The sequence below is a fragment of the Doryrhamphus excisus genome, linkage group LG2 (genome assembly GCF_037039965.1).
Source record: "Doryrhamphus excisus strain RoL-2023G ecotype Guam linkage group LG2, RoL_Dexc_Guam_v1.1, whole genome shotgun sequence".
NCBI lineage: Eukaryota > Metazoa > Chordata > Actinopteri > Syngnathiformes > Syngnathidae > Doryrhamphus > Doryrhamphus excisus.
The window spans coordinates 20,685,735-20,708,506 of NC_136358.1; the positions used below are offsets into that span (position 1 = coordinate 20,685,735).

Genomic DNA, 22,772 nt, shown 5'->3' on the forward strand with positions numbered 1-22,772 from the left:
AAGTCAGCTAGCATTCAGAATTAGCTTACACTCAAAACATCTAGTAATAGATGTACATCCAGCTAGCATGTTAGCTAACATTCAAGGTTTTATCATGACAGAATTAGCTTAGACTCAAAACATCTAGTAATAGAAGATGTACATCCAGCTAGCATGTTAGCTAACCGTCAAGGTTATATCCTGATAGAATTAGCTTACACTCAAAATATCCAGTAATAGAAGATGTACATCCAGCTAGCATGTTAGCTAACATTCAAGGTTCTACTACCCTGACAATTAGCTTAGACTCAAAACATCTAGTAATAGAAGATGTACATCCACCTAGCATGTTAGCTAACCATCAAGGTTATATCCTGATAGAATTAGCTTACACTCAAAACATCCAGTAATAAAAGATGTACATCCAGCTAGCATGTTAGCTAACATTCAAGGTTCTACTATCCTGACAGAATTAGCTTAGCGCTTTGTACGTGTCATATCAAAGCTTCACACTCATTTTGTGTGCAAGCAGTCAGTGCAGGTCTGTCAGTAAGGGAGGGGCGCGCCTAATTACAAGGCAGCTAACACAAACATTTGCTCATTTCCTGCCTGGCGTCTCCCACAAACGCTGCCCGTCCAACAGCATACTAACATATGATACTCAGCAGACAACGCAACAGTAGAAAAGATGAATCAATAAGTGATAATAATAAGACATACGGGCTCATTGCAGGACTAGTGTGGACACGTACACATGGACACGCTCAATTCAAATCGAGTCATCATTGAGTATGATTCATTATCGAATCATACATGATTCATCATGACTGAGTCGTAAGATTCAAGCGAAACATGAACCACCATTTTTGGCGAAGTAGCGCACACAGCTAGCCAATAATTGAACACGCTTGCTCATTGTTGACATTCCACAGCAACTCTAAGAAGCAGCAGCCACAGCCAAGTCACATGACTGCCTTTAATGATTGACACATTCAACATGAACATGAACACATCATCGGTATTCGTCAGGAAGGGCATCCGGAATATACTAAAGGGATTAAGCCAAAAATCAGTATGTGGCGACTCGGTAATCAGGAAAAAGCCGAAAGAAAACAAAAGATGATTATGTAGACGCCGTCATCGTGTTCAACATATTCCAATACTAGCCCATCTCGGCTAACTTTTTGTCTTCAGGATTCCGAAGCCCATTCCAAAGCCTCGTTTAGGGCAAGACGACATAATACACAAGATTGGGTCTACGAGAACAAGACGAGATGTTAACATTACGTTTAAGAAAGGTTCAATAACAAATATGACAATATAATACAATCGACTAAAATTATTTTTCTAGGTGGCACTCTGTGTATATGCTAGCGGACCCGCCTCCCGCCACCCTGACAAGGACTGTCAGTGATTGAAGAATAAACATAATTTCGGTAACCTATCGTCCGATATACAAAAAAAATAAATCGTACCATTTTGACCGTCCCATGGCCGGCAGAGGATTCTGAATGATGCAACTTCCTGTGGACCATGTGACTTATACAATACTCCACTTTTTGACGCAAATAGTTTTTTTTTTAGAAAAGCAAGTGTTTTGCACGTCCTTCATTCATTCGTCGTTTGAACGTGCGGTACTCGTACTTCAAAAGGAAAAAAACTATGTTACAAATATCGTTGATTGATATATTTTATTCCCGGGTACTGCGATTGGGCGGAACTGCCCACGCCCGAAGGTTTTCCTGGTAAAGTACATTAGATGCGTTACGCAGGAGAAGATACTTCATAGTAACTGTAGATGAACTACAGAGAACCGGAGTCTGTAAACAACATTCCCAAGACCGAAACCCTGTGACACCAAATCTACTTCAGAAGAGACCGTAGCTGAACTACGATGGGCGGAGTCTGAAAACGCAACAGAAATATAAGCAAACAGACAATTTGTCGAGCTGAGAGAGTCCTTGTGGTCTGAGGGTTCCACAGTCCAGGAGAAAAGTCCAAAGTCATTCCAGAGTGTGCGGTTACAAGTCGGTAAAAATAACCTCCAGCAGAGCTTCACATCGTCCAGAAAAGCACTTCTCTCCATGGATCTCCACCAGAATATTAATCTCATCTGGCATGGGAACGCCTCGGGATGAATTCTGGAACTGTCTGACTCTGTGTGAAGTCCATCTGTAGAAGATCAGCGTTTGAGTTTTTGAATGCTGTCACGTCTTGAGATGGTTTCGTACTTTTGTTCCCCGATCAGTCCAAACATGGACTTTGGAATTCTGACAAGCCATTTGTTGTTCTCTCAAACAAAGCAGATATTTGTCATCAAAACAGCTCCTTTTGTATCCAGGCAACAAGAACCGGCCCTACAGGTCCGTCTTCTTGTCCAAGTTGGTCTCCCGAGCCACACCTTGTCCTCAGATATGGAAATTGCAAGTCCTTCACAAGTCTTTCAGCAGTCCGAGTTTCTTCAGCGCTTCCTTTCGAGATTCCTCCGTTGCGCCTCGACCGGAGAACTGCACCGTGATGCCTTGAGGACGAAACGCGGCACCAGATCTTCGCTTGTGATCGGACGGCGACGAGGTTCTGGTTGCGGTTCCTGTGCTGATGTTGCGATAAGAATGAAGAGGGTTCCTCGGGGCCGTGGCTGGAGGTGGGCCTTTGAAGGACCTCGCCGGGCCTCCTGAAGGCTGCTGCTGCTGCAAGCCTGCCGAAGGGTTGATGGTACGACTCTTGCCTCCGTAGCTGTTGAGCTCAGCGGGAAGCGACTCGGACTTGGCGGGCAGGGAGTGATTGACATCAATGTGGGAGCTGAGGATGTCAGGGAGGTCGGTCTTAGTCATGGTTCCGGGATTGGGTTTCATGACTTTGGACTTCCCTCCATAGTTGTTAAACTCGCTGGGGTGGGCCAGTCCAGTGGGCAGGACTTTGGTGTCATGGCTGCCTGGGGGGCTCACAGCTTCGTTCTTTGAGGAAATCGGAGTGACCGTGATGGATTTACCTCCAAAGTTGTTCAGATGCACCTCGGGTGGTGGGGGGCTGGGGGCACACATTTCCAGAGGGGGCGGGCTGAGTGGAGGTTTTCTGTAGTCAAAGGCCCTGGGGGGGTCAATCGGAAGATTCTCTGTTCTTCTGCTGACATAAGGCTGGATTGGTGGGGGTGTGGTCCTCGGCCCTGGAACGGGGGTGTTGCTCTCTGTGGGGAGAACACTGGACTGCATCGGAGTGACGCCGGTACTGGTCTGTGCACTGGCAACAGGACTCTGTGGAGTACTGCTTGGAGAATCAAGTCCTGGAACTCCTCCTGACGTGGTGAGGCCCAGTTTAGACAAAGCTTCCAGCCTGGACTTCTCCGGCGTGGGGTCCCTGAAGGAAATTCTGCGGGTGGGGAAGTTAAGAACCATCTGCTCCACACTGGACTTGGTGTCTCCCTGCTCCGGTGCTCCTGTCAGATTTGCCAACATCTGTGCTCGCCGATCCTGTAGGTTCACGTTGGCCGGGCCCTGATCCTGGAGGTCTTTGCCGAGAATCAGGCTGATGTTAGCAGGGTATTTGCTGGGCTTGGCGGAGGTAGGAGGACCCTGCTTTGCCAGATGGTCTAAGGGTCTTTCACCCTCATGGCTGTGGCGGCGGTGGAGTGAAGATGCGTCTACTGCCTGGTTCTCAGCTATCTTCTTTGCTATGAGTACCGGGGTGGGGACAGAACCCGCTGGCTGGTACGGGGGGCCGTCTGCTGGCTCGGAGTTTCCCGTTGGATCACGTCCCGGTTTGTTTTCAAAGTGGCTCTCCGGGTTCACCGCCATTTTCTGGAAATCTGAGGAACAAAATTCAACATGAAGGATGTTGACTTAGAGCGTACATAAGCACAGGAACAGCATGTTTGAGCGTACATAAGCGCAGGAACAGCATGTGTGAGCGTACATAAGCGCAGGAACAGCAAATTTGAGCGTACATAAGCGCAGGAACAGCAAGTTTGAGCGTACATAAGCGCAGGAACAGCATGTGTGAGCGTACATAAGCGCAGGAACAGCATGTGTGAGCGTACATAAGCGCAGGAACAGCAAGTTTGAGCGTACATAAGCGCAGGAACAGCATGTTAGAGTATACATAACAGCATGTGTGAGCGTACATAAGCGCAGGAACAGCATGTGTGAGCGTACATAAGCGCAGGAACAGCAAGTTTGAGCGTACATAAGCACAGGAACAGCAGGTTTGAGCGTACATAAGCACAGGAACAGCAGGTTTGAGCGTACATAAGCACAGGAACAGCAGGTTTGAGCGTACATAAGCACAGGAACAGCATGTCGTACCTGGACTGGTAGGAACGAAGACCGGGGCTTTGGCCAGCATCAGGTGCGGGTCTGGGCGGACCAGATCTATAATATCCAGGTCCTTTGTACTGAGACGCCGCAGGGTCTGTCGGACGCCCACGGTGTCGAGGTCCGAGGTTGCGGCCGGTCCGTCCATCACATCAACAAGATGGCTTCGGCTTGTTGGCGGTTTACTCAGTCCCGGTCTCAGCTCTTCCTCCTCCAGACTGTTCTCCAATGAGTCTATGGTCTGCTCGAAGAACTGGAGGCACTCTTTCTCCTCCGGACTTAAGAAGCGTAGTGCGTCTTCCTCCTGTCCAGGGCAACAAGAAAGAACTTGAGATCCCGTCAGCGAGATTTGTGGTGGAACCGGTTGGGCGATGTTGCGTGTTGCTAGCGGATGTTCTCCCTGAGGCGTTTGAAGGTGAAATTGCTGGGAGTTTGTGGCGACTAGATGCTTTGTGTAAACATAAACTCCATTTATTGTGTTTGGATGGTCAATAGGAGAAGATCTTGCTGATGGGACTCCACAGTGTGTTCATTATCGTGGTCTGCAGCCAGATGGTGTCCAACTTCAACATACGTGCCACAGCAATACTCACGCTCGGCCTGGAGAGCTGCTCCAGTGCGCCATTGACCCTGGAGCGGCGCTGAGCGTCCATGATCAACGCAGACGGGGTCAGCCGGGGTTTGGTCGTCTCCATGGTGGCGCTAGGACACAAGCCGGCTCATGTCTGCTGTCACTCAGAGGACTGATGCGCTCGTGTCTTCGCCCGAGTCTGCGGATGAGATGATTCAAAAGGTGACTCCAAGGAAGCGCGGCCGTCAGGACGCTCCTTAGTGATTTACGCAACAAGTACGCAACTCCAGCACCCGGCCGACCAGTTGATCTGGAACGAGGAGAGCTGCAGAACCGGCTGGAGAGCCTGAAACTACAGGACACATTCCTCTCCGGTGCGGCTGAATCCACGACAGGAAAGGCAGCACTGACTTCCTGACTTGTAAACGTCCCCACTGAGGGACGAATAAAGTTATATTTATCTCATCTAATGACACTAATCAACATATCATCTGCAGGACGGCTTCCATTTACACTCTACTTGTGCTGACATCTACTCTGGTGTCCACCAGCCAGTCAAAGTCTCATCTTTGTTTGTGGCGGATGTTCACGCCAATACGGTTAGCGAGGTTGAAATGACAAATGTATGTCCGTAAACATTGTAACAAGTATGTGACGACTTGGACTTACAGTTTGGAAGCTCCATCCTCCAAGCAGCATCAGTGGAATCTACATGAAGCTTTTTTCCCCTCCTCGAGTACACTGGTCTACAGACTCCTCCTTGCTTCCTGACGTCAACAAGCCCCACCCACTAACCGCCATGAAGGGCAGACTTGAGGTTTTGGGAGGCGTCCAGGAAGTGTTCCTTGTTTCTCAAAACACACACACACACACACACAGTGTACAACACTTCCTTCTCTGGGGTCCAAAGGACAGAAAGTGTTGGACAATTCACATAACAAGGTTTGGCCTCTGGCGCCACCGTGTGGATGAAATACATATTCCATAGCATAGTTTTAAACTTACATTTAGGATAATTAAGTTTTAAACTAGGAGAATAAAGTAATAGTGAAAAATGATATTTAGTAAAGCAACATTGTTGCTCTTTTTTCCCTTGGTCTTTTAATTTCATTTTTTTTAGTAAAATTATTACTTTATTTCCAGAATATTTTGAGTTTATTCTTATTAACTTTTCCCCCCCAACCTAATTTTCCATCTTGTGTATTGTTTCTCATAATATTCGGACTGAAAAATGTATTTTTTCTTAAGATCACTACTGACTATTTTCCCTCATATAGCAAGTTTATTCACATAAAATTGCAACTTTTTTCGCTAGACTTTTTTTCTCTTTAATATTGAAACTTTTATTCTGGTAAAACTACTGTACAGCTGTTTGTCCTTGTTTTTCCACCAATTTTGACTTTTTTCTTGTAATATTATGAGATTATTCCCATAATATTTTGACTTTTCTTATAACATTAATCACTTTTTCTATAACCAAATTTTTTCAGCATTTTTTCCTGGACATTTCAACATTATGTTCCTAAAATTATGCTACTTTTCCTCATAATATTACATTTTTCTCACAAAAAAATACTCAAATATTTTGACATTAGTTTTGCAAAATGAAAAATATATTGTTAACAAAGCGATGTAAGGACAGTCGACCAACATGAAAGATATGTTTTTGGTATAGTCAATGAAAAGAGACGATATATTTCCCTTTTTAGTGAGATTAGCATCCTTCCTGTGATGACATCATCATTCAAGTTCCCCATTATAGATTCACATTAGACAGAAGCTGAAATGAACTCGGTGGAGAATAAAGTGCAACGTATGACAGACGCTGTTGCCAAAGGTGCTGCCAACAAAACTGACATTTTTGGGTCCCTTTTGGCGCCGTTGAGACGCGTTTAAAACAAAAAGCTTAAAAAAAGGAGCTTGGGGGACATCATCTGACCGGGTGGGGGGTGGTGGAGTTGGTGCCGCAGTCGATGTACTCGAACGTGTCCACCGACAGCTGCTCCGTGTGGGACAGGTAGGAGATGTTCATGGTCATCCTGGGAGGAAGACATGATGGGGTTCCATGAAGGACACGGCCATGCGTCATGACCAATGATGCAAATCATCAGATGGAGAAAAAGCGAAAGACTTACTGCAGCTCCAGGAACAGGGTGTGGATCTTGATGGTGCTGGACTGGCAGAAGTCGCTGCAAGACAATGACCGGACCACGTTCAAGGACTTCCTCACAATGAAGAAGACGTTCTGCTTACCTTAAGCCTTTCTCCGTAATGGGCAGGTCAATCTGGTAGGTGTACTGCCGACATGAAAGAGAGAAAGGTGAGACTTGATAGATTCAGGACATTTCATCCCGACACTCTTCTTTCAAACTGACCGCTTTCTGCGAGCGGGACGGGATGGTGGACATGTTGGACATCCTGGTCTTGCTGATGACCACGCGGGATACCAGGCCTTGCACGTCAAATTCCACAATCTGGACCGGGACAAAGTTCTCGTTGAGGACGTTGATGAGATTCTGCGGGACGGAACACAGCTTTTTATGGAAAAATCTCAGGGAACTTTGTCCGCCTGTTAAATTCCAGAACAGACGCTTTTACAGCCAGGCGGTCATGTGAAGGCAATAACTCCTCCACCGCAACGGTCAGAATGCAACTTTGCCACTTGGATCATTTCGATAATCACTAACTCATTCGGTAGCGGCCATTTTAGAGCAGATTTTTCAAGTCACCCAGAATATTGTGTACATTGTGTAATAAGTACACACGGACAAGTGCGTGTGTTCCAGTTTCCCTACAATGTGGAACCTTGCACGCTATTCCCCTCCACGTTCTTCCACTTCCTCCTTGCTGTCATGCATGTTTGTTCCGTTAGGGCGATATGGACCTTAGCATATTTCACAATGTTTTTAGGATGTATCACAATATCAAATTTAAATTAAGTCGAGTAATGTATAAAAAGCTACAAACCATAAGCCGCTTTTTCCCAAACCTGTCTTGCAGTGCCCCTGTTTTGGAGATAAACTACTACTTTTCTTGCAATTATGACTTTATTTCCATAATTTGACATCATTCTCGCAACATTCCAACATTTTCCCAACCTATAGCACTAAAGAGACAACTTTTGGTTTGATTTGTCTTGTCACCATATTACAGGTTTTTAAAAAAATTAAATTTAGTTTTAATATTTCACCTCTATGCTACTAAAATGTTAGTTTTTATGATAATATCACAGGTACAGTCTCGTAAAACTCACTTTCCCCCCCAAAAAAATATATTTCCGTTGACATAAGTGGCAACTTTTGGTTTGATTTGTATTGTCACCAAATTACAATTTTTTTTTAATTAAATTTTGTTTTAATATTTCACCTCTATGCTACTAAAATGTTAGTTTTCATGATAATATCACAGGTATAGTCTCTTAAAACTCACTTTTTGCCCCAAAAATAAATTTCTATTGACATTATTCCCATAATAGTTTGACTTTATTCTTGTAAAATTACATTTAAAAAATATTATGTTATTGCTATTTCAACATTCTTCTCATAAATGTTTTTCTTGTAATGCAAAATTTTTGTTATAACATTCTAACTCTCAAATTTAAATCATAACGTTCGTTTGTTTCTCAAAATATTTGTATTATATTTTTAATAATGTAATATTATTATTCATATTTTAATTTAATTTATTTTTTTAATATTTCAACTTTTTGCTACTAAAATGACATGATTTTTTTCATCATCATATAACCAGCTTATTTGGTAAAAATATAGCCTGCTAGCTAACCGTTGTTTACAAAAACAAACTCTCCACTCTCACCGTGACCTCCATCTGCACGGCGTCCGGGGTGAAGTAGACCATGACGGACAGCACGGACACGGGTGTCAGGGTGACGCTCCGTGGGAAAAGGAAGAAGAGGATGAGGCAGCAAAGGAGGAGACACAGCACCATGGACACGCACACATACAGCTTCCTGGAACGGGATGGGACAGTCACGTGATGTAGTCAAGTGGTGCGGCGGGAAAAATTTGGGGGGGAAAATGCTCTCACGTGCGTCTGGGCTCGAGTCTTTTGTCGTTACACGGAATGACAGCAACCAGCTGGTCTTCGTGGCCTGGAAACACATTTTAACTCAAATGAAAGTGGACCAACTTCTGCATAATCACGCATCAAAGTCGTCAAACATATCAAACATATCATAAGAACTTCCGGCGATGTCACCGACCTCTTGGAATTCGTCCGGTGCCACGACAAGTGGGACAGGCGTCCCCCAAGGTGCCATAGCTAGGCAAATGTTTCAGGGTTTTCACATTCTCGCTTTTCGCATCTGGGCTGCTGTGTTCGCTGGTCACCATGGCGCCTCCTCGGTCAAGAAAACAAGGGAGAAAAGTTCAACAGGGAAGACCGGCCATGCTAGCTAGTGCCCCACGTTTAACAGCCTAACATCAACCATAAAACGTCTGCAAATGTGACGACACGCGTAAGGAATGGCGTCGAGAATCCAAGTATGACGCTCACGTCTTGATAGAAACTTTGTGCTTTACTTTAAAACAGGCAGAATACTTTATTAATCCCTTTTAAACTTTTACAACGTTAAAACTACAAGCTGGTTCTGACTCAGCAGGACTACTTTTAGTACGCTTCCCTACCACAACACCACACAGTCAATAATGCTGTCACCTGACTGTAAATATCACTCCGCCACTTACCGGAAATACGCCTTGTGTGTGAACATTTAATGTTTTCCGAGTTTAGCTACCATGTGAAACAACTTTTTGTAATAATTTCATATGTTAATTTATAGACGCCATCGGTGACGACTGGCGTACGCAGTTTAAAACCGCATCCTTTTGGCTCTATTTGGTGCGACATTTTAAAACTACTCACCTTTCGTCCGTCAAGTGCTCGAAGATTTAAACAGCTGATATCATCCTGAGGGTATATTAGCTGCTGCTGGCTTCCTGGTGGTGCAACTTCCAGCTGTCTTTTAAAGAGCAGCTGTCTTTTAAAGTGCAAAGTCTTAAAAGACAAAATGCCAGGTGGGCGGGGCACTTCCGTCTTCTTCGGGTGACAGGTCAGCTATACCGCCCCACAGCGGCGAATCAGATGTACTGCACGCCCGGCGGAATGACAAACAGGACGAACGACTGTTCTAAGGCAAGAGCCAAGCAATGTGCAAATAGTTTATTTTCAGATCTACGTGGTGAACGTGTTTGCAGAAGAAATGACGAGCAGATAATTTCCAAAGCGTCCATCTTGAGATTGAGCACAACGGACAACACTCAACAGGGGGAAGGGAAATGGCGCTCAAACCAAACAGAACCCCAAGCTTGCTTGCACCCATTAAAGTGTTCAACCTGGTCTAAGACACAGCAGACAAGCATCTGGAACAAATGACACATGATGAAAAGGCAATGTGGGAATAATAAAGACTCTTGGTACTACTGGAGATTGAGGAATGTGTTGTTCTAGAGACATCTCAGGTTCTACACGTGCTAAATAACCATGGCTAGGTTTTGGTGAAAGTGCGCACGCCTGCCGGTGATATATCGATTCTTTGTATACATTCCACACGTCAACATCTAATAAGAGAGAGAACAGTACTCGGATAAAAAAAGATTGCATTGATTAGGCAAGAGTGGACTACTGGAAATGAAGGTTGCACACAAACAGAATTTGTACGCCTTTTCTACAACATTCAGCACTTTAGATGTTGCCAGCTAGCCACGCCCCACTGAAAAACAAAGCCCACAGCCAATCATAATCATCGAGAAGCCTAAGAACGAGCCCCGCTTGGTCCGAATGAAGACTTACTTCTAAATAAAGCTACACAGCGGTGAGCGGCGGTATTAAATATTTCGGGAGAAAAGTCCCCCCCCCCCACACTTCAGTGGCGAGCCTCCACGGCCCGGTTGGGCGGCGCATCCTCGGCCATCTGCACCAGCTCGTTGACGGTGTGCAGCAGGTTGTAGCCGTGCTTCCTCAGCAGCCGCTGGTTGAGGCGCTGGTCCCTGAAGCCCATCTCCAGCAGCATGGCCATGAGGGACGGGTCCTGGCGGGTGGCCGGGTCGATGCCTCGCTGTTTGGAGATAGATAGTCATTGGCTTGTACGTACTCACACCCGGACCACTTATTTGCACATTTTTATATTATTATGTAATATCGTAATCTAACATGACTATATTCAATATTACTATAATCTAAGGAATATTATTTTTAGTAATGTAGCAAAGCAGCATTGTAGATTATAGAACACTAATAGTACATTTTAAATATTGCATAATCCACCTACCTGTACGGGACAGTTGGGTGCGGTGAACAGAGCCTTGTAAGCGGACGCCGCCACTGAAAGAGCCCCCTTTACTAGTCCCTCGGTGATGCCCCCCTGGCCCCTGGAATGAACACAAGGTTGGTCATGTGCTTAGCAGAGGATACAATCCCATCATCTTGTAATGATTCCAATGTTGACATGCTGCTAACTGCACCAATCATCTTGCTAGCATGGAAAATCATAGCACTTCCAGCGTCTTTTCATGCATGAATGCCACCTGGGCTGCAGTGCGTTGCTGGGTCTGGGGTTGTATGTCTCAAAGGCACTCGATGCTGAGCCTGCAGATCTGGACAGACCGGATGAAACTGCAAAAGAGATGGCGGGAGGTTATAAAAAAATAAAAATAAAAACGTAAAACAACAACACGCTGACGTTACGTTAAAGGCAGAGCGCCTTATTCTACACTAATCAGTTAGTTGCAGTAATATGACATTGATGAGACAATAGGAAGTAAAGCTGGAAGTCAAAAAGGAAGAAGGAACTCTCCCAATGCTAACATGTGAGTCTATATTATTTTTGTCTTATTATGTCTGCAATATTGGGTAAAAGAGAACTGTAAAGGTGATTATAGGGGTGTTAGTTCATGTCTGGCAGGCTCCAATGATGTTAAACAGGTAAACAGGTGTCACGAAACGCGACAAAGTGCTGGTTATGTGTCGGGGAGAGTAAGGAGTCTTTCTATCGGTAATAAAGTGACGCACAACATCAGATATCGCCAAGAAAGGAGAAAATGGAGGCAAAGTGAAAAACGAACCGTTGGCATGGACCCTGGGCGTGTGCGACTCGTCCGCTTCATGACAGGCGTCTTCCGCCAAGTACAGCGCCTCGGACCTGAGACACGTCAGCTCGCTCTTTGAGTAACGTTTACCAGGAAGTGGACTAAGAAAGGCGACTGTCCTACCTGGGTGAGTAGAGGGCGGGTGGCGGGGGCACCACTTCCGGGGTGAGTGTGGCGGCGTCCAGAGTCTGAGAGGCGCACAACATTTGGTTGACGCTGCTGTGGATGGTGAGGGGGGGCGTGGCCGGAGTGCCGCCGCCAGCCGGCTCGACATCGGCAACACCCTCTGTCTGCTCCTCCTCCGCCTCCTCTCCGGGTGGCGATGCCCCGCCCACATCAGAGGCGTAGTCGTCCTCCTGCAGCAGCTCCGGGCTGGCCAGGGTCGCCGTGACGACGGCGTCGGGCTGCGACATGGCGGAGCTGTACATGGACTCCCCCAGTGGGCGGCTCATGTCAAAGCAGTCGGGGAGGACGATGATGAAGTCATCGCAGGAGGATGAGGAGGAGGTCTGGCTGCTGACCTGACACGCAGCAGGAGGAGGAGTACATGGTCACGGTTGTTGTTTAGATGAGACCTTTCAAACTTGGTGCTCACCTCATCCCAGTCTTCCGCCTTCTCGTCTTTACCGTCCTTCATTGTTTCTTCCTCATCCTCATCGTCATCCATGTGACACGAGCTAGCGGGCGGGGCTTTTTGTGAGGAAGACAAATACCCGATCAACACCGAACTAATTCGACGAGGTAAGATCAATTCCTAACCTGTCCTCATGTCTTCTTCCTGGGTGGGGCGCAAGCTGGAGGGAGGAGCTACACTGACACACGTGAGGCCGCACATGTCATTTCCTTCTCGCTCGCTCTTCTCACACGCCGCCGCCCTCTCAAAGGCGGGGGGGCCCCGAGAAACAACTACAAGTCAGGAAACCAAGTCAGTGAGAATGGGTGACGCCAACAAAAATCTTAAAAAAAAATTCATAATCATTAAAAAAAAATATTTAAAAATTAAAAAAAAAAAACATGTTTTACATTTTTATATTTTACTGCATTTATTGTAATTTATTGCAATTAATGTATTTGGTTGCCACTGGAATAGCGTAGCGAAAGCTTCCAGTCATTGTCTTGCTGTGAATTTTGAGGGAAAATAACCAAAGGTGCTGAAAAAGTGATGGAAATTTTTAAAAAGTAGAAAAGTTGCGTATGAAAAAAAAGTTTTCTATGATTTCTGCTGTCTGTCAAAACTCTGTTCTCCGCCTTTGCCATCAAGTGTTATTTTCATTCATATTAATTTTTCATTATTTGTTTACATGTAAATGATTATGTTGTCAAAAAGAACACATGTCTTTCGAGTGGAAAGGAAGTATTCAATTAAGTATACAGTAAATAATTTCACCATTCATACGGTAAATCTTATCTCATTAAAAATTGTCTCATAAAAAAAATCCTAGCTACGAAAGCCCCTCTGGGACAAATCAATTTCATATCTCAAGGTATCACATGATATCATTCATTCATTCATTTTCTACCGCTTATCCTCACGAGGGTTGCGGGGGTGCTGGAGCCTATCCCAGCTGTCTTCGGGCGAGAGGCGGGGTACACCCTGGACTGGTGGCCAGCCAATCACAGGGCACATATAGACAAACAACCATTCACACTCACATTCATACCTATGGACAATTTGGAGTGGCTAATTAACCTAGCATGTTTTTGGAATGTGGGAGGAAACCGGAGTACTCGGAGAACATGCAAACTCTGCATTGAGATGGCCGAGAGTGGAATCGAACTCGGGTCTCCTAGCTGTGTCGCTAACCACTCAATGTGTTGTTTTTTTACTTAAATAAAAAAATATGAATGATTGGATGATTCCATCTGGAGGACTCAAACATTTAACTCAAACAGGGTTCCTCACCCTGCGACTGGCGGCTGCAGTGCTGCTGGCTCCTGCGCGGGGGCCTGTGATCGGGCGCCTCCTCCAAGGTGAGGGAGCGGATGACCGTCTCGCACAGGAACTGAGCACCGCTGATCTCCTCCTCGCGCTCCTCCTCCGGGGTGGCGGGCTCCCACGGGTGCTCCCTCGGGTGCTTGGGTTTCCCTCCTGACAACAACAACAACAACAAACATTGCTTATTAGCATGTTTAACGCACTTTCCCACACTGTCAGCACCTTACCAAAAAACTTCTGGACACTTATGAACTGTGTGTTGTCTTTGGTGGCGTTCGCTGGTTCATCAGGGGGCAGCGGGGAGATGCAGGGTGTCAAATCTTGAGGGCAAATAAAGCCATTAAGTGTCATCCAATCATATCAGGAAGCTAGTACTTATGCTCCTCTTACCTACGGGGGTGTTGGTAGGAACTTTCTCCAGCTCCTGCACAATATTTATGTCCATTAACTCGAAGGACAGAATATCCTGTAGAAAGAAAATGGCGTGAATGTGGCGACAATTAAAAATCCTCGCTATGCGGGCTGAGCGTGAACCTGTGCAGTCAGCAGGTCCACATAAGGCGGGAAGGGGCCTTCCTTGGACGGGACCTCCTCGTCCTTCGCTCCTGCCCACAGCTGCTCCCTCTGACGACATTGTCAGCAGCATTAGCATCTTAACATGAGCGGAGCAGAATCTAATAAAAATGTACGGGTGACTCGCCAGCTGTGTCTGAGCGTCGAGGCCGCTGCCGGGGTCCACCACGATGCTGCACCACACGCGCGGGCCGAACTGCTGTCCGCAGTGTGCCAGGCGCCAGTGGGAGCTGTACGTGCCCTCCGTCATAGGCGCCACAAAGGTCACACTGACCACACCCACTTTCCCAGGCGGCAGCAGAGGCACCGGCACCGGCTTTTTCTCCTGCGACGCCAGGCCGAGGTTCCCCCACACTAACATCAGCTACGCACGCAACACATACACAGGACACACAAAAAATAGGAATAGACACGCGAGGAGCACGACGCATCACCAAGACGCTCAAACCATGAGCGTCAGAATCGTCAGAATCACAGGTGAAATGATGAGAACGAGAGGACTGGAATCTTAGCTGGTGTTAGCGGAGAAGAGGCTCAGAAGGGGGGAGGGAGGGGCAAAGACTGCAAAGAGTGGAGGCTGTCCTCGCGGCAGGTTAGGGGGGGTGGCGGTACCTTGGTCTCCGGGGTCCAGCTGATAGTCCCCGAGTTCCTCATCTTCCAGTATTTGATGAACTTGGTTCCGGGCTCCAGACGGGTGCCGTCAGGCAGATTTTCATCCAGAAACAAGGCGGCCATAGTGGGCAGCAAGGACGAGTGCGCGGCCCCGGGACCCCTAGTTTCAAGTGTACAGAGCATTGTTGAAAACAGCTCTTTTCTGGTCTACCAATTTAAAAAAAAAAAAAAAAAAAAAGCAGGAGCCCAGATTTGTTTGCAGCTCAAAAGCAATTTTTTTCTTAGAAAATCTATGAAGCAGCAGCAGCAGTTTTCACACTGAGGTAGTTCCGACACTTTCCCACCAGCGCAGCGCAGCCAGCGACACACTCACACAGACTAGATTAAAGATTTCTTTTGTGGGGGGAAAAAAAAAAGACTTTTTGCATCCATGCTGGATGGGAGGTACCCAGCACTGTCGGACGCCCCAGGCGGCGCTTACTCTGGACTGGAGGCCTGGGGGTCTGGGGCCGGGGCCAGGCCGGGGGCGGGGGCGGGACCTGAGGCTGTGTCTGAAGCGGCGGGCTGAAGGGGCAGGGCGGGGGCCTGGGTGGATGCGGAGGCCGTGTAAGACAGGGCGGCTCGGCCTGAGGTAGAGGGCCCGCTCCACTGCAGGCCCCTCTTCTCCAGTCTCAGTTTCTTCTTGATTTCCTTCACTTCGGCTCTCAGCTGCCGCCTTTCTGCTTTGAGGCGCTGGCGCTCGGCCTTGCGCACCGTCCTGTCTCCTCGCCGTAGGAACCTGGTTTGGGATGTTATCAGGAAGACCTTTTTGTTGACTATCAAGACTGACAAAGATCTATCTCCTACTAATCTCCTACTTTTAGACGTCTTTGTCCCTTGAAAGCTTTCAAACAATCATCATTCTTTACCTCAGTTCTCCCGACATTCCGTGTTCCGGGATGGAGAGGGGTGTCTTGGTTCTCACTAGGTTGTGGCTGGGGTCGTGGCTGTGCCGGCACATCTCGCAAAGGATGCAGGACGGGCAAACGCTAAAAAAAAAGAGTCCACACAGTCAAGCAAGCTGCAGAGGACCAAGAGCGACCTCCTCCCTACCTGCACTTGTAGGCTCCTTCAGAGGTCAGCTTGTTGCAGCTGCTGCAGTTTGGGGTGTAACCCAGAGATCCACTGGAGGTGGAAGGGCCTGGTTTGGGTGCCACCGTGGTGGCGGGGGGCCCGGGTCTGGGCCCCATGGGAGCGCAGCTGGCACCGCTGGGCTCAGGGGGTGCGGCGGGAGACTTGTGTGTGCAACACTGGCCGGAGAAGTCGCTGCACATCCTTTCCACCACTTCCTTCACCACCTCATCTTTGAACTGCACGGGGAAAAAAAGAGCATGTTACTAATTGCAGCACGAGCAGGGAAAATTTGGCTAGTGTGGACTCTTACCTTCTCCATGTAGGATCTAAACCACATGGGAGGAGGCTCATCGTCCGCTTTGGTCCCCTTGCTGTCCTTCACAGTCACCTGAGGACAAACAACAATTTTTTTGTGTTTTTTTCAAAACAAAAACCACAAAATCTGCAATATTCATATATAAATTTGTATAGTAAAATTAACATTTAAAAAATATTGTTTTTCATATTCACTGAATGAAATCTATTCAAATATGACAGGAGGGTGTGGGCGGGTTGGGCTCTGTACAACAATGGTGGACGTTTGTCTAAAAATACATTCTGGAAAAACTACTTATGACAGAGCGATACATGACTCATACTGTACGTGCAAACACACGACAGAAAAAAAAGGCGATGGTTCTTACAGCTTCTCGCTCTGGAGTGACCTGCGTGCCCTTGTCCACCGTCTTGACCCGGGACGGATATGGCGGTGCGGGTCGCAGGTCCCCCTTCAGCTCTTTGACCTCCGTCTTGAGCGGACCCCCACAGGCTTGACCTTTCATCTTGTACACGTTCATCTTGAGGAGGCTGCCTTGCTTCTCTGCGCTCTGCTCAGAGCACAAAGCACCCGTCACCGTGACGCAAACACAATGCAGGGAAGGAATAAGCACTGGTAAAAGAACGAGTTAGCCGTGACATCATCGCCATATTAATGCATCATTGCTTTTCTGTCTATGAGCTCGCCTTTAGTTTTTCTAGCAGAAATAGCCTAATAAAACAATAACATTTAAGACAACAACCCATACCTTGATGGCTTCTTCATATTCATCTGAAATCAAAACAAACGTTCTTATGGTGAGCACATGTGCATCAAGACAATTTACATCCTTTGTGTTTATACGTCATTGAACATAAACAACAAGGATAGCTCACCTTGACTGTTGATACAAATCTGAAATAAAGAGCGAGAGATTAAAATAATGGGAAATTTATATTGTAATTGTAAAGGCTTTGTTACCTCTTCACTGTCTTCATCAAAGTACTTCACTTGAAAGTGGTTTATTCCAAACGAGGCTTTAATCTGAATTTAAAGGCAAAAAAAAACATTTAATCACAACTCGACAAAAAAATTCAAATACGCTGCGTTAACTTATGGAGTAAATGTAACCACTCGGCATCCCGGTAGTAGTTGTTAGAAATGTCTAAATATAACAAATACTGTGTTCCTGGTGTAGGCCATCACCAGGCCTACTTCTCCCCGAACTGCGCCAACAAGCTGGGCTAGCCGCTTACCCAGGCTTCCACGGAGCTCCACTCCAGCTTGTCCAGCTCACCCGCCAGGAATCTCTTCACATTCCCACGAAAATTCACTTTAATGATGACAGGGAGGCCCATGTTGGTCGATGCGCAGACGGCTTTAAAGTGTCGGTGTCACCGGCCTGCTAGACTGTCTTCTCTTGTTTACATCGTCAGCTGCGTAGACCAAAATACGGTGACGTTTTCGCGCAGGCGCGGTACAATCAAGCTGTTTGGTCGCTCGCTGATGTCGTCATCAGCAAGCTCTCAAGTGTGGCTGGCAAGCAATAAGCCACACGTTTTCAAGTGAATTTAATGCTGTTAGCACATTCGCTACTCGCCTATCTGACAGCATAAGATGTCTTCACTGCTCAAAGTGGATAATGAAATTAAAACTAAGGTAGGACCCGGCTTTCGGACGTTGACGTTGAAGCTCAACTCATGTTGTCATTCGTTTGCTAGCATTTTAGCTTCATTTTTGTAGCATGATTGAGCGATCGGGCCATGCTAGCGGCGGCTAAGTGCTCCCTTTCCTTGCTTTTTCCCGCCAGCTAGCACGAAACTGTCAAAGCTTTTTGTGGGTGTAATATCACAAAAATAGCGATCAACTGCTTTATTAATGACATTCATACCCGGTGTTGAAACAAAATATACCTGTAGATGACACCGAGTCAGGCCACTTAGCTCTTAGCTCCGTGTTAGCTTAAATGTAGTAGACTGGTTTATATATTATGCATTAATTACATTTGCACGCAATACAGTTATAATTTACAGTCCTTACTACTATTCATCTTTTGTTCTCTGTGTGTGTGAAGGTTGATGCATTTAGAGAGCGTATCACTGCAGAGGTAAGTATTTGCACTGTGTGGGTCTTTACTACCGGTAAGATCACACTTTTGGTTTCTTTTACTGTCATGCCATCCTCTTCCATCTATTTCAGGCTGAAGACCTAGTTGCAAATTTTTTCCCAAAGAAGTTACTGGAACTCGATCACTTCCTTAAGGTTAGTGATACTTGATTGCCGCTTTATTTACTGCGCTTTGTCACATACGTTACGTTGTCTCGCAGGACCCAATCATAAATGTAACAGAGCTGAAGGAGATCCATTCTGAGATAAACCTGACTGTGCCTGACCCCATCCTGCTGTCAAACCTCCACGATGGAATTGACGGAGTGAGGCTCCTCTGTGCCATTTTATTATGACACCATCATCACATCAAGTTTGTTATGATTTGTCTTGTCTGTGTGCCTCTCAGCAAAACGCCAAAAAGAGAAAGCTGGAGGACGAGGATGCCGGGGATAAGGGTGAGTTTTAACCTCAGATAAACATGAGATGAGATGGAAACGTGTATTGCTTTCTTTCTACTTAGTGACTGGCACCAAGGTGTTTGTCATGCCCGGTGGGATGATGAAGAGCAATGGCAACCTTGTTCTTCTTATAGAAAAGGTCAAACCGGAGATCCGAACGCTCATAGAGAAATGTAACACAGTGAGTGTTGTGACCGTCGTGATGGATATAAATCATCAGTCTGTCTTTCTGAGCTCTCCTTTTTTCCCACCCGGTGCAGGTAAAAATGTGGGTGCAGCTGCTCATTCCCAGGATAGAGGACGGCAACAACTTTGGGGTGTCCATCCAGGAGGAGACCGTTGCTGAGCTCCGAACGGTGGAAGGGGAGGCGGCAGCTTTCCTGGACCAGATATCCAGGTTTGTAGGAGGATGAGATGGGATACGGGCGCTAGCGGTGTCACGGTACGGGACACATTGGAGTGTAAAGGACACTATAGGGGTGTTACTTCATGTCTAGAAGGCTCTAATAATGTATTTAGACAGTCATAAGCAGGTTTTCTATGCTCAAATTTGGAAACGTTCCATTTATAAATAAGGACTCCTACTACATGGAAATTCACTCAGGGATGGCCACTTCAGTCAATCGGAAGGTCTCATTTTGCCATGGAAGTGCAAGCACTGATGTTTTGGAATGAGGCAAACTTTTTGAGTAATTGTTTGTCTCTGTGTTTGCAGATATTACATCACTCGAGCAAAGCTGGTTTCCAAAATAGCAAAATACCCCCATGTGGTGAGTAAACATGTCAATTTATACACGTGACGCGTTTGCTAATGTTTGTGTTCGTCCTCGTTCAGGAGGACTACCGGCGCACGGTATCGGAAATTGACGAGAAGGAATACATCAGTCTGAAGATCATCGTATCGGAGCTCAGAAATCAATACGTAGGTTTTCATCGCGCTCGCCGCACTTTTATTCCCTCGTAACCCGGCCGACTCGCTCGTCTCCACAGGTGACGCTACACGACATGATCCTGAAGAACATTGAGAAGATCAAGAGGCCTCGCAGCTGTAACGCCGACGCCTTGTACTGATCGCCGCTGCTGCCAAACTCCCCGCCGCCATCTTAGAGGCTCCGTCATTTCAGTACAATCAAAACAAACCCCAAACACGGACACAACTCCTGTTTTTTTTAAATGTACAATGCTTTTTTTTCTTGTTTTAAACCTTTCAGAGACGAAAGAACTTGTGTAAGACGCATTCTCAGCGACGGTGTCTTTTTTTCCTTTTAATTAAAGAAGGTTAAGTACGCACATGCTGGTGGAATGGTTTCATTTTAAGCTCTCACCACAAGGGTCCCATGCCGCCTCTGCTGCTGCCCCCCCACCCCCTGGATGCTTTTATTGTCTTCTGGATCTGAAGGATTGTCCAGGCTTCATGTTTTACATTGTTCAGTCCGCTTGTAGGTCAAAGATCACCTCAGTATCATGAAATATTGATTCTATTGAATAAACATTTTTATAAGAAATGTGAGCTTTTGGTGTTTCAATTCCCTCACTCGTCTCAAACGACCGCTATGTTAGTTTGGACGGTTGTTAATTTACTAGTGGCAGCAGGGGTGAATAAATACCGGTGGGTCCAGATTCGGTTAAAAAAATCCTTCACGTTTTGAACGACTCTTTCACGACTCACTTGTCAACCAATCAGCTGTGACCAACTGTGCAAGGCTGATTTTGGTCGTGCACCAATTAGTGCTAGCTGCTATCAGACTCGCCTTCTCTCTTGCCATCGTTAGCCCGTGACAAAGACGCTTGTTTCTTACGTTTATTGTTGATTTTAATGGCTGAGACGACTAAAGGTATCTGATAACAAAAACAGCTCTCACAATGCACATTTTTTTGGTAAGTATCACCTCTTAAACTCGTATGAGCTATTATTTTTAGCATCATTATACACTGTATCTATGAAAGCCCGTTTCCGCCACGGGAAAAAATATCCCAATGATAAATCGAAATTACGAGATAGAAAGTCGAAATACGAGATATAAAGTCGAAATTACGCGATAAAAAGTCAAAATTTTGAGATAAAAAAGTCGAAATGATGAGATACCAACTGCGCATGTGCCGCAGGTGCCGTCTTTTTCAAGTTACTAATATGGCGTTGGAATTGCACTGCTGTTCTAGAAGTTATAAAAGAGCATCAGGTGACTGTGTGGGGAAGCGTTTTGCTGTCATAACAGAGAGGCTGATGTGTTGTGATGTGATCAAGCTAATAGTTAAGTAGGGACGTCCCGTAATTATCGGCCTGACATCAGCATTAAAAATGTGATATCAGTCCACATCCGTATCAGATTGGCTCTATCTAAATGACATTAACATAACATCTGTGTTATCTTATGTTGCACTTCTTTATCAGGTGATCGAATCTTATGGAAAACAACAACAAAACAACAAAGTTACCTTTGCTGGGTATCTGAAGGAGGCTTTTTGTGTTGTCTCTTCCACTCAGCAGCAGGGTCATCCCTGAGTAAATTCCAGCAGTAGTCAGCAAGCATAGATGGATTCCACTTTATCCGACATCTTTTCTACGTAGCTGCAATGTCCTGGTGGAATCTGGAAAGAAAGAAATCTAGTAGCTGGGAATGCAAAAAAAGTCTATCATCAGTGACATATTGCTTTGTAGGACTTCAGGAGGTTTGCCACCAGCTGCTTACAATGATCTTCCTTGTAGTTTCCAAGAAAATTTTATGCAAAAGTCAGTTTCTGCTAGCGTTCATGAAATTCCTCTTCCAAGAGAGAACTTTCTGCAAATAAAAAGAAAATATTTATTCATGCATGCCAGTGAAAATATTGTCATGAACTAAACTCTGATATGCTTTTATGTCTTCAAAAGAGCCGCATTGCTCCAGCACACCCTTTGACCCTTGTGATCATTAGCGGCGTCCAAAGCGGATTGATGAATGAACTACGTTCTGAAGTAAGTTCTGATAAACGACCCTTTTTGCCTAATTTTGCATACATGTCCTATTTTGAGCCAATAGCGTATCTTGGAAACAGGAGTCAACAGAACCTAAACCAAGAAAAAGTTCACTACTTTTTGTTTTCCGGAAGCATTTAGCTAGTATCAGTTGGGTAACTTGGTTCAACTGCTATTTGATTCATGTGTGTTGTTTTCGTCGAGATAACGGCCCCGCGTTGAAAACAAGTCAGTGCGAACGCAGATAAAACCGTTGCGCAACCTTGCTGACACAGTCGCTGCAGTCGGCACTCGGTCTCTGTCAGCGTCACGCCGTCATTATATGTATACATGATATGATATGCGCTGATAGGAGCTAGAACCGTGAGAAGAATTACGAGGGCCTTCGCAGATAAGACGGAGGCTGGAGATTCGCTAGTGGGGAAATGTCACAAGGTTATTATGTCATACGCGTGTGGCCGCGGTATGCTATCCTCGGACCTTGGCCCCCCCTCGTCCATAATGAGTAAAATAACAACAACAAGTCATAGTACGCAGTCAAATTGCTCACATTTGATAGATTCTACTGTAGTTATGACGATTACTATCAACTGTGGCATATATAGCGTACATACCGCATGATAAATACTGTACACACTGTAGAATATAAGCTCAACTGGCCTTTCATTGATCACGTGTTGTTCCTAACGTATTCTGAGCCTCGACCCTCGGCGTCTGTTGGCCGTGTCACCACAGTATGTGGGCCGGCCGAGTGAAC

At 46.0% G+C, this 22,772-nt stretch overlaps 4 protein-coding genes across 7 annotated transcripts; 1 reads left to right on the forward strand and 3 right to left on the reverse strand.

Annotated features, from left to right (window-relative positions):
* Positions 1-919: 919 nt before the first annotated feature.
* proser2 (proline and serine rich 2) lies at positions 920-6,399 on the reverse strand. Its single transcript, XM_058078209.2, has 4 exons — positions 5,530-6,399; positions 4,883-5,059; positions 4,281-4,593; positions 920-3,784 (listed from the first exon to the last, which is right to left on the reverse strand). Exons 2-4 carry the CDS (start codon positions 4,982-4,984, stop codon positions 2,412-2,414), a joined length of 1,788 nt encoding a protein of 595 aa, XP_057934192.2. The 5' UTR covers positions 4,985-5,059; positions 5,530-6,399; the 3' UTR covers positions 920-2,411.
* Positions 6,400-6,552: 153 nt separating this feature from the next.
* tmem106a (transmembrane protein 106A) lies at positions 6,553-9,916 on the reverse strand. Of its 2 annotated transcripts, none has more exons than XM_078788191.1 (8): positions 9,745-9,916; positions 9,083-9,220; positions 8,908-8,971; positions 8,677-8,830; positions 7,236-7,376; positions 7,114-7,157; positions 6,996-7,049; positions 6,553-6,899 (listed from the first exon to the last, which is right to left on the reverse strand). In XM_078788191.1, the coding sequence occupies exons 2-8, from the start codon at positions 9,210-9,212 to the stop codon at positions 6,791-6,793; spliced, it is 696 nt and encodes a 231-aa protein (XP_078644317.1). In that variant the 5' UTR covers positions 9,213-9,220; positions 9,745-9,916; the 3' UTR covers positions 6,553-6,790. The 2 variants fall into 2 exon arrangements, with proteins under 2 accessions (XP_078644317.1, XP_057934240.2); XM_058078257.2 differs by having other exon boundaries at positions 9,083-9,217; positions 9,745-9,915.
* A 91-nt stretch (positions 9,917-10,007) lies between these two features.
* On the reverse strand, positions 10,008-21,639 carry nbr1a (NBR1 autophagy cargo receptor a). 3 transcript variants are annotated; one of them, XM_078788176.1, is made up of 22 exons: positions 21,499-21,639; positions 17,477-17,539; positions 17,392-17,410; positions 17,265-17,287; positions 16,884-17,066; positions 16,511-16,588; positions 16,180-16,436; positions 15,996-16,115; positions 15,569-15,865; positions 15,088-15,247; positions 14,603-14,839; positions 14,437-14,526; positions 14,293-14,368; positions 14,130-14,222; positions 13,870-14,055; positions 12,726-12,872; positions 12,562-12,656; positions 12,090-12,487; positions 11,943-12,019; positions 11,406-11,493; positions 11,150-11,249; positions 10,008-10,936 (listed from the first exon to the last, which is right to left on the reverse strand). In XM_078788176.1, the coding sequence occupies exons 5-22, from the start codon at positions 17,034-17,036 to the stop codon at positions 10,745-10,747; spliced, it is 2,844 nt and encodes a 947-aa protein (XP_078644302.1). In that variant the 5' UTR covers positions 17,037-17,066; positions 17,265-17,287; positions 17,392-17,410; positions 17,477-17,539; positions 21,499-21,639; the 3' UTR covers positions 10,008-10,744. The 3 variants fall into 3 exon arrangements, with proteins under 3 accessions (XP_078644302.1, XP_057934158.2, XP_078644304.1); XM_058078175.2 differs by lacking the exon at positions 21,499-21,639 and adding an exon at positions 17,752-18,133; XM_078788178.1 differs by lacking the exons at positions 15,569-15,865; positions 21,499-21,639 and adding an exon at positions 17,752-18,131.
* On the forward strand, positions 17,994-20,352 carry psme3 (proteasome activator subunit 3). The gene is made up of 10 exons (XM_058078253.2): positions 17,994-18,154; positions 18,570-18,602; positions 18,695-18,757; positions 18,823-18,927; positions 19,011-19,059; positions 19,125-19,243; positions 19,323-19,459; positions 19,778-19,832; positions 19,898-19,984; positions 20,053-20,352. The coding sequence occupies exons 1-10, from the start codon at positions 18,113-18,115 to the stop codon at positions 20,131-20,133; spliced, it is 771 nt and encodes a 256-aa protein (XP_057934236.1). The 5' UTR covers positions 17,994-18,112; the 3' UTR covers positions 20,134-20,352.
* Positions 21,640-22,772: the final 1,133 nt, after the last annotated feature.

Bases quoted from the DNA above. Each gene is read 5' to 3' on its own strand.
- psme3 (XM_058078253.2), top strand. From the start codon at position 18,113: ATGTCTTCACTGCTCAAAGTGGATAATGAAATTAAAACTAAG. The intron at 18,155-18,569 runs GTAGGACCCGGC...GTGTGTGTGAAG, and splicing joins ATAATGAAATTAAAACTAAG to GTTGATGCATTTAGAGAGCG. The intron at 19,460-19,777 runs GTTTGTAGGAGG...CTGTGTTTGCAG, and splicing joins TTCCTGGACCAGATATCCAG to ATATTACATCACTCGAGCAA.
- nbr1a (XM_058078175.2), bottom strand. From the start codon at position 17,853: ATGGGCCTCCCTGTCATCATTAAAGTGAATTTTCGTGGGAATGTGAAG. The intron at 14,840-15,087 runs GTACCGCCACCC...TTGCGTGCGTAG, and splicing joins GCTGGACCCCGGAGACCAAG to CTGATGTTAGTGTGGGGGAA. The intron at 12,488-12,561 runs GTGAGCACCAAG...GCTGCGTGTCAG, and splicing joins AGGCGGAAGACTGGGATGAG to GTCAGCAGCCAGACCTCCTC.
- proser2 (XM_058078209.2), bottom strand. From the start codon at position 4,984: ATGGAGACGACCAAACCCCGGCTGACCCCGTCTGCGTTGATCATGGAC. The intron at 4,594-4,882 runs GTGAGTATTGCT...TGCCCTGGACAG, and splicing joins AGCAGCTCTCCAGGCCGAGC to GAGGAAGACGCACTACGCTT. The intron at 3,785-4,280 runs GTACGACATGCT...TTTGTTCCTCAG, and splicing joins CTTCGTTCCTACCAGTCCAG to ATTTCCAGAAAATGGCGGTG.
- tmem106a (XM_078788191.1), bottom strand. From the start codon at position 9,212: ATGGTGACCAGCGAACACAGCAGCCCAGATGCGAAAAGCGAGAATGTG. The intron at 8,831-8,907 runs GTGAGAGCATTT...ATCCCGTTCCAG, and splicing joins AGACTCGAGCCCAGACGCAC to GAAGCTGTATGTGTGCGTGT. The intron at 6,900-6,995 runs GTAAGTCTTTCG...TCTTCCTCCCAG, and splicing joins ACCCTGTTCCTGGAGCTGCA to GATGACCATGAACATCTCCT.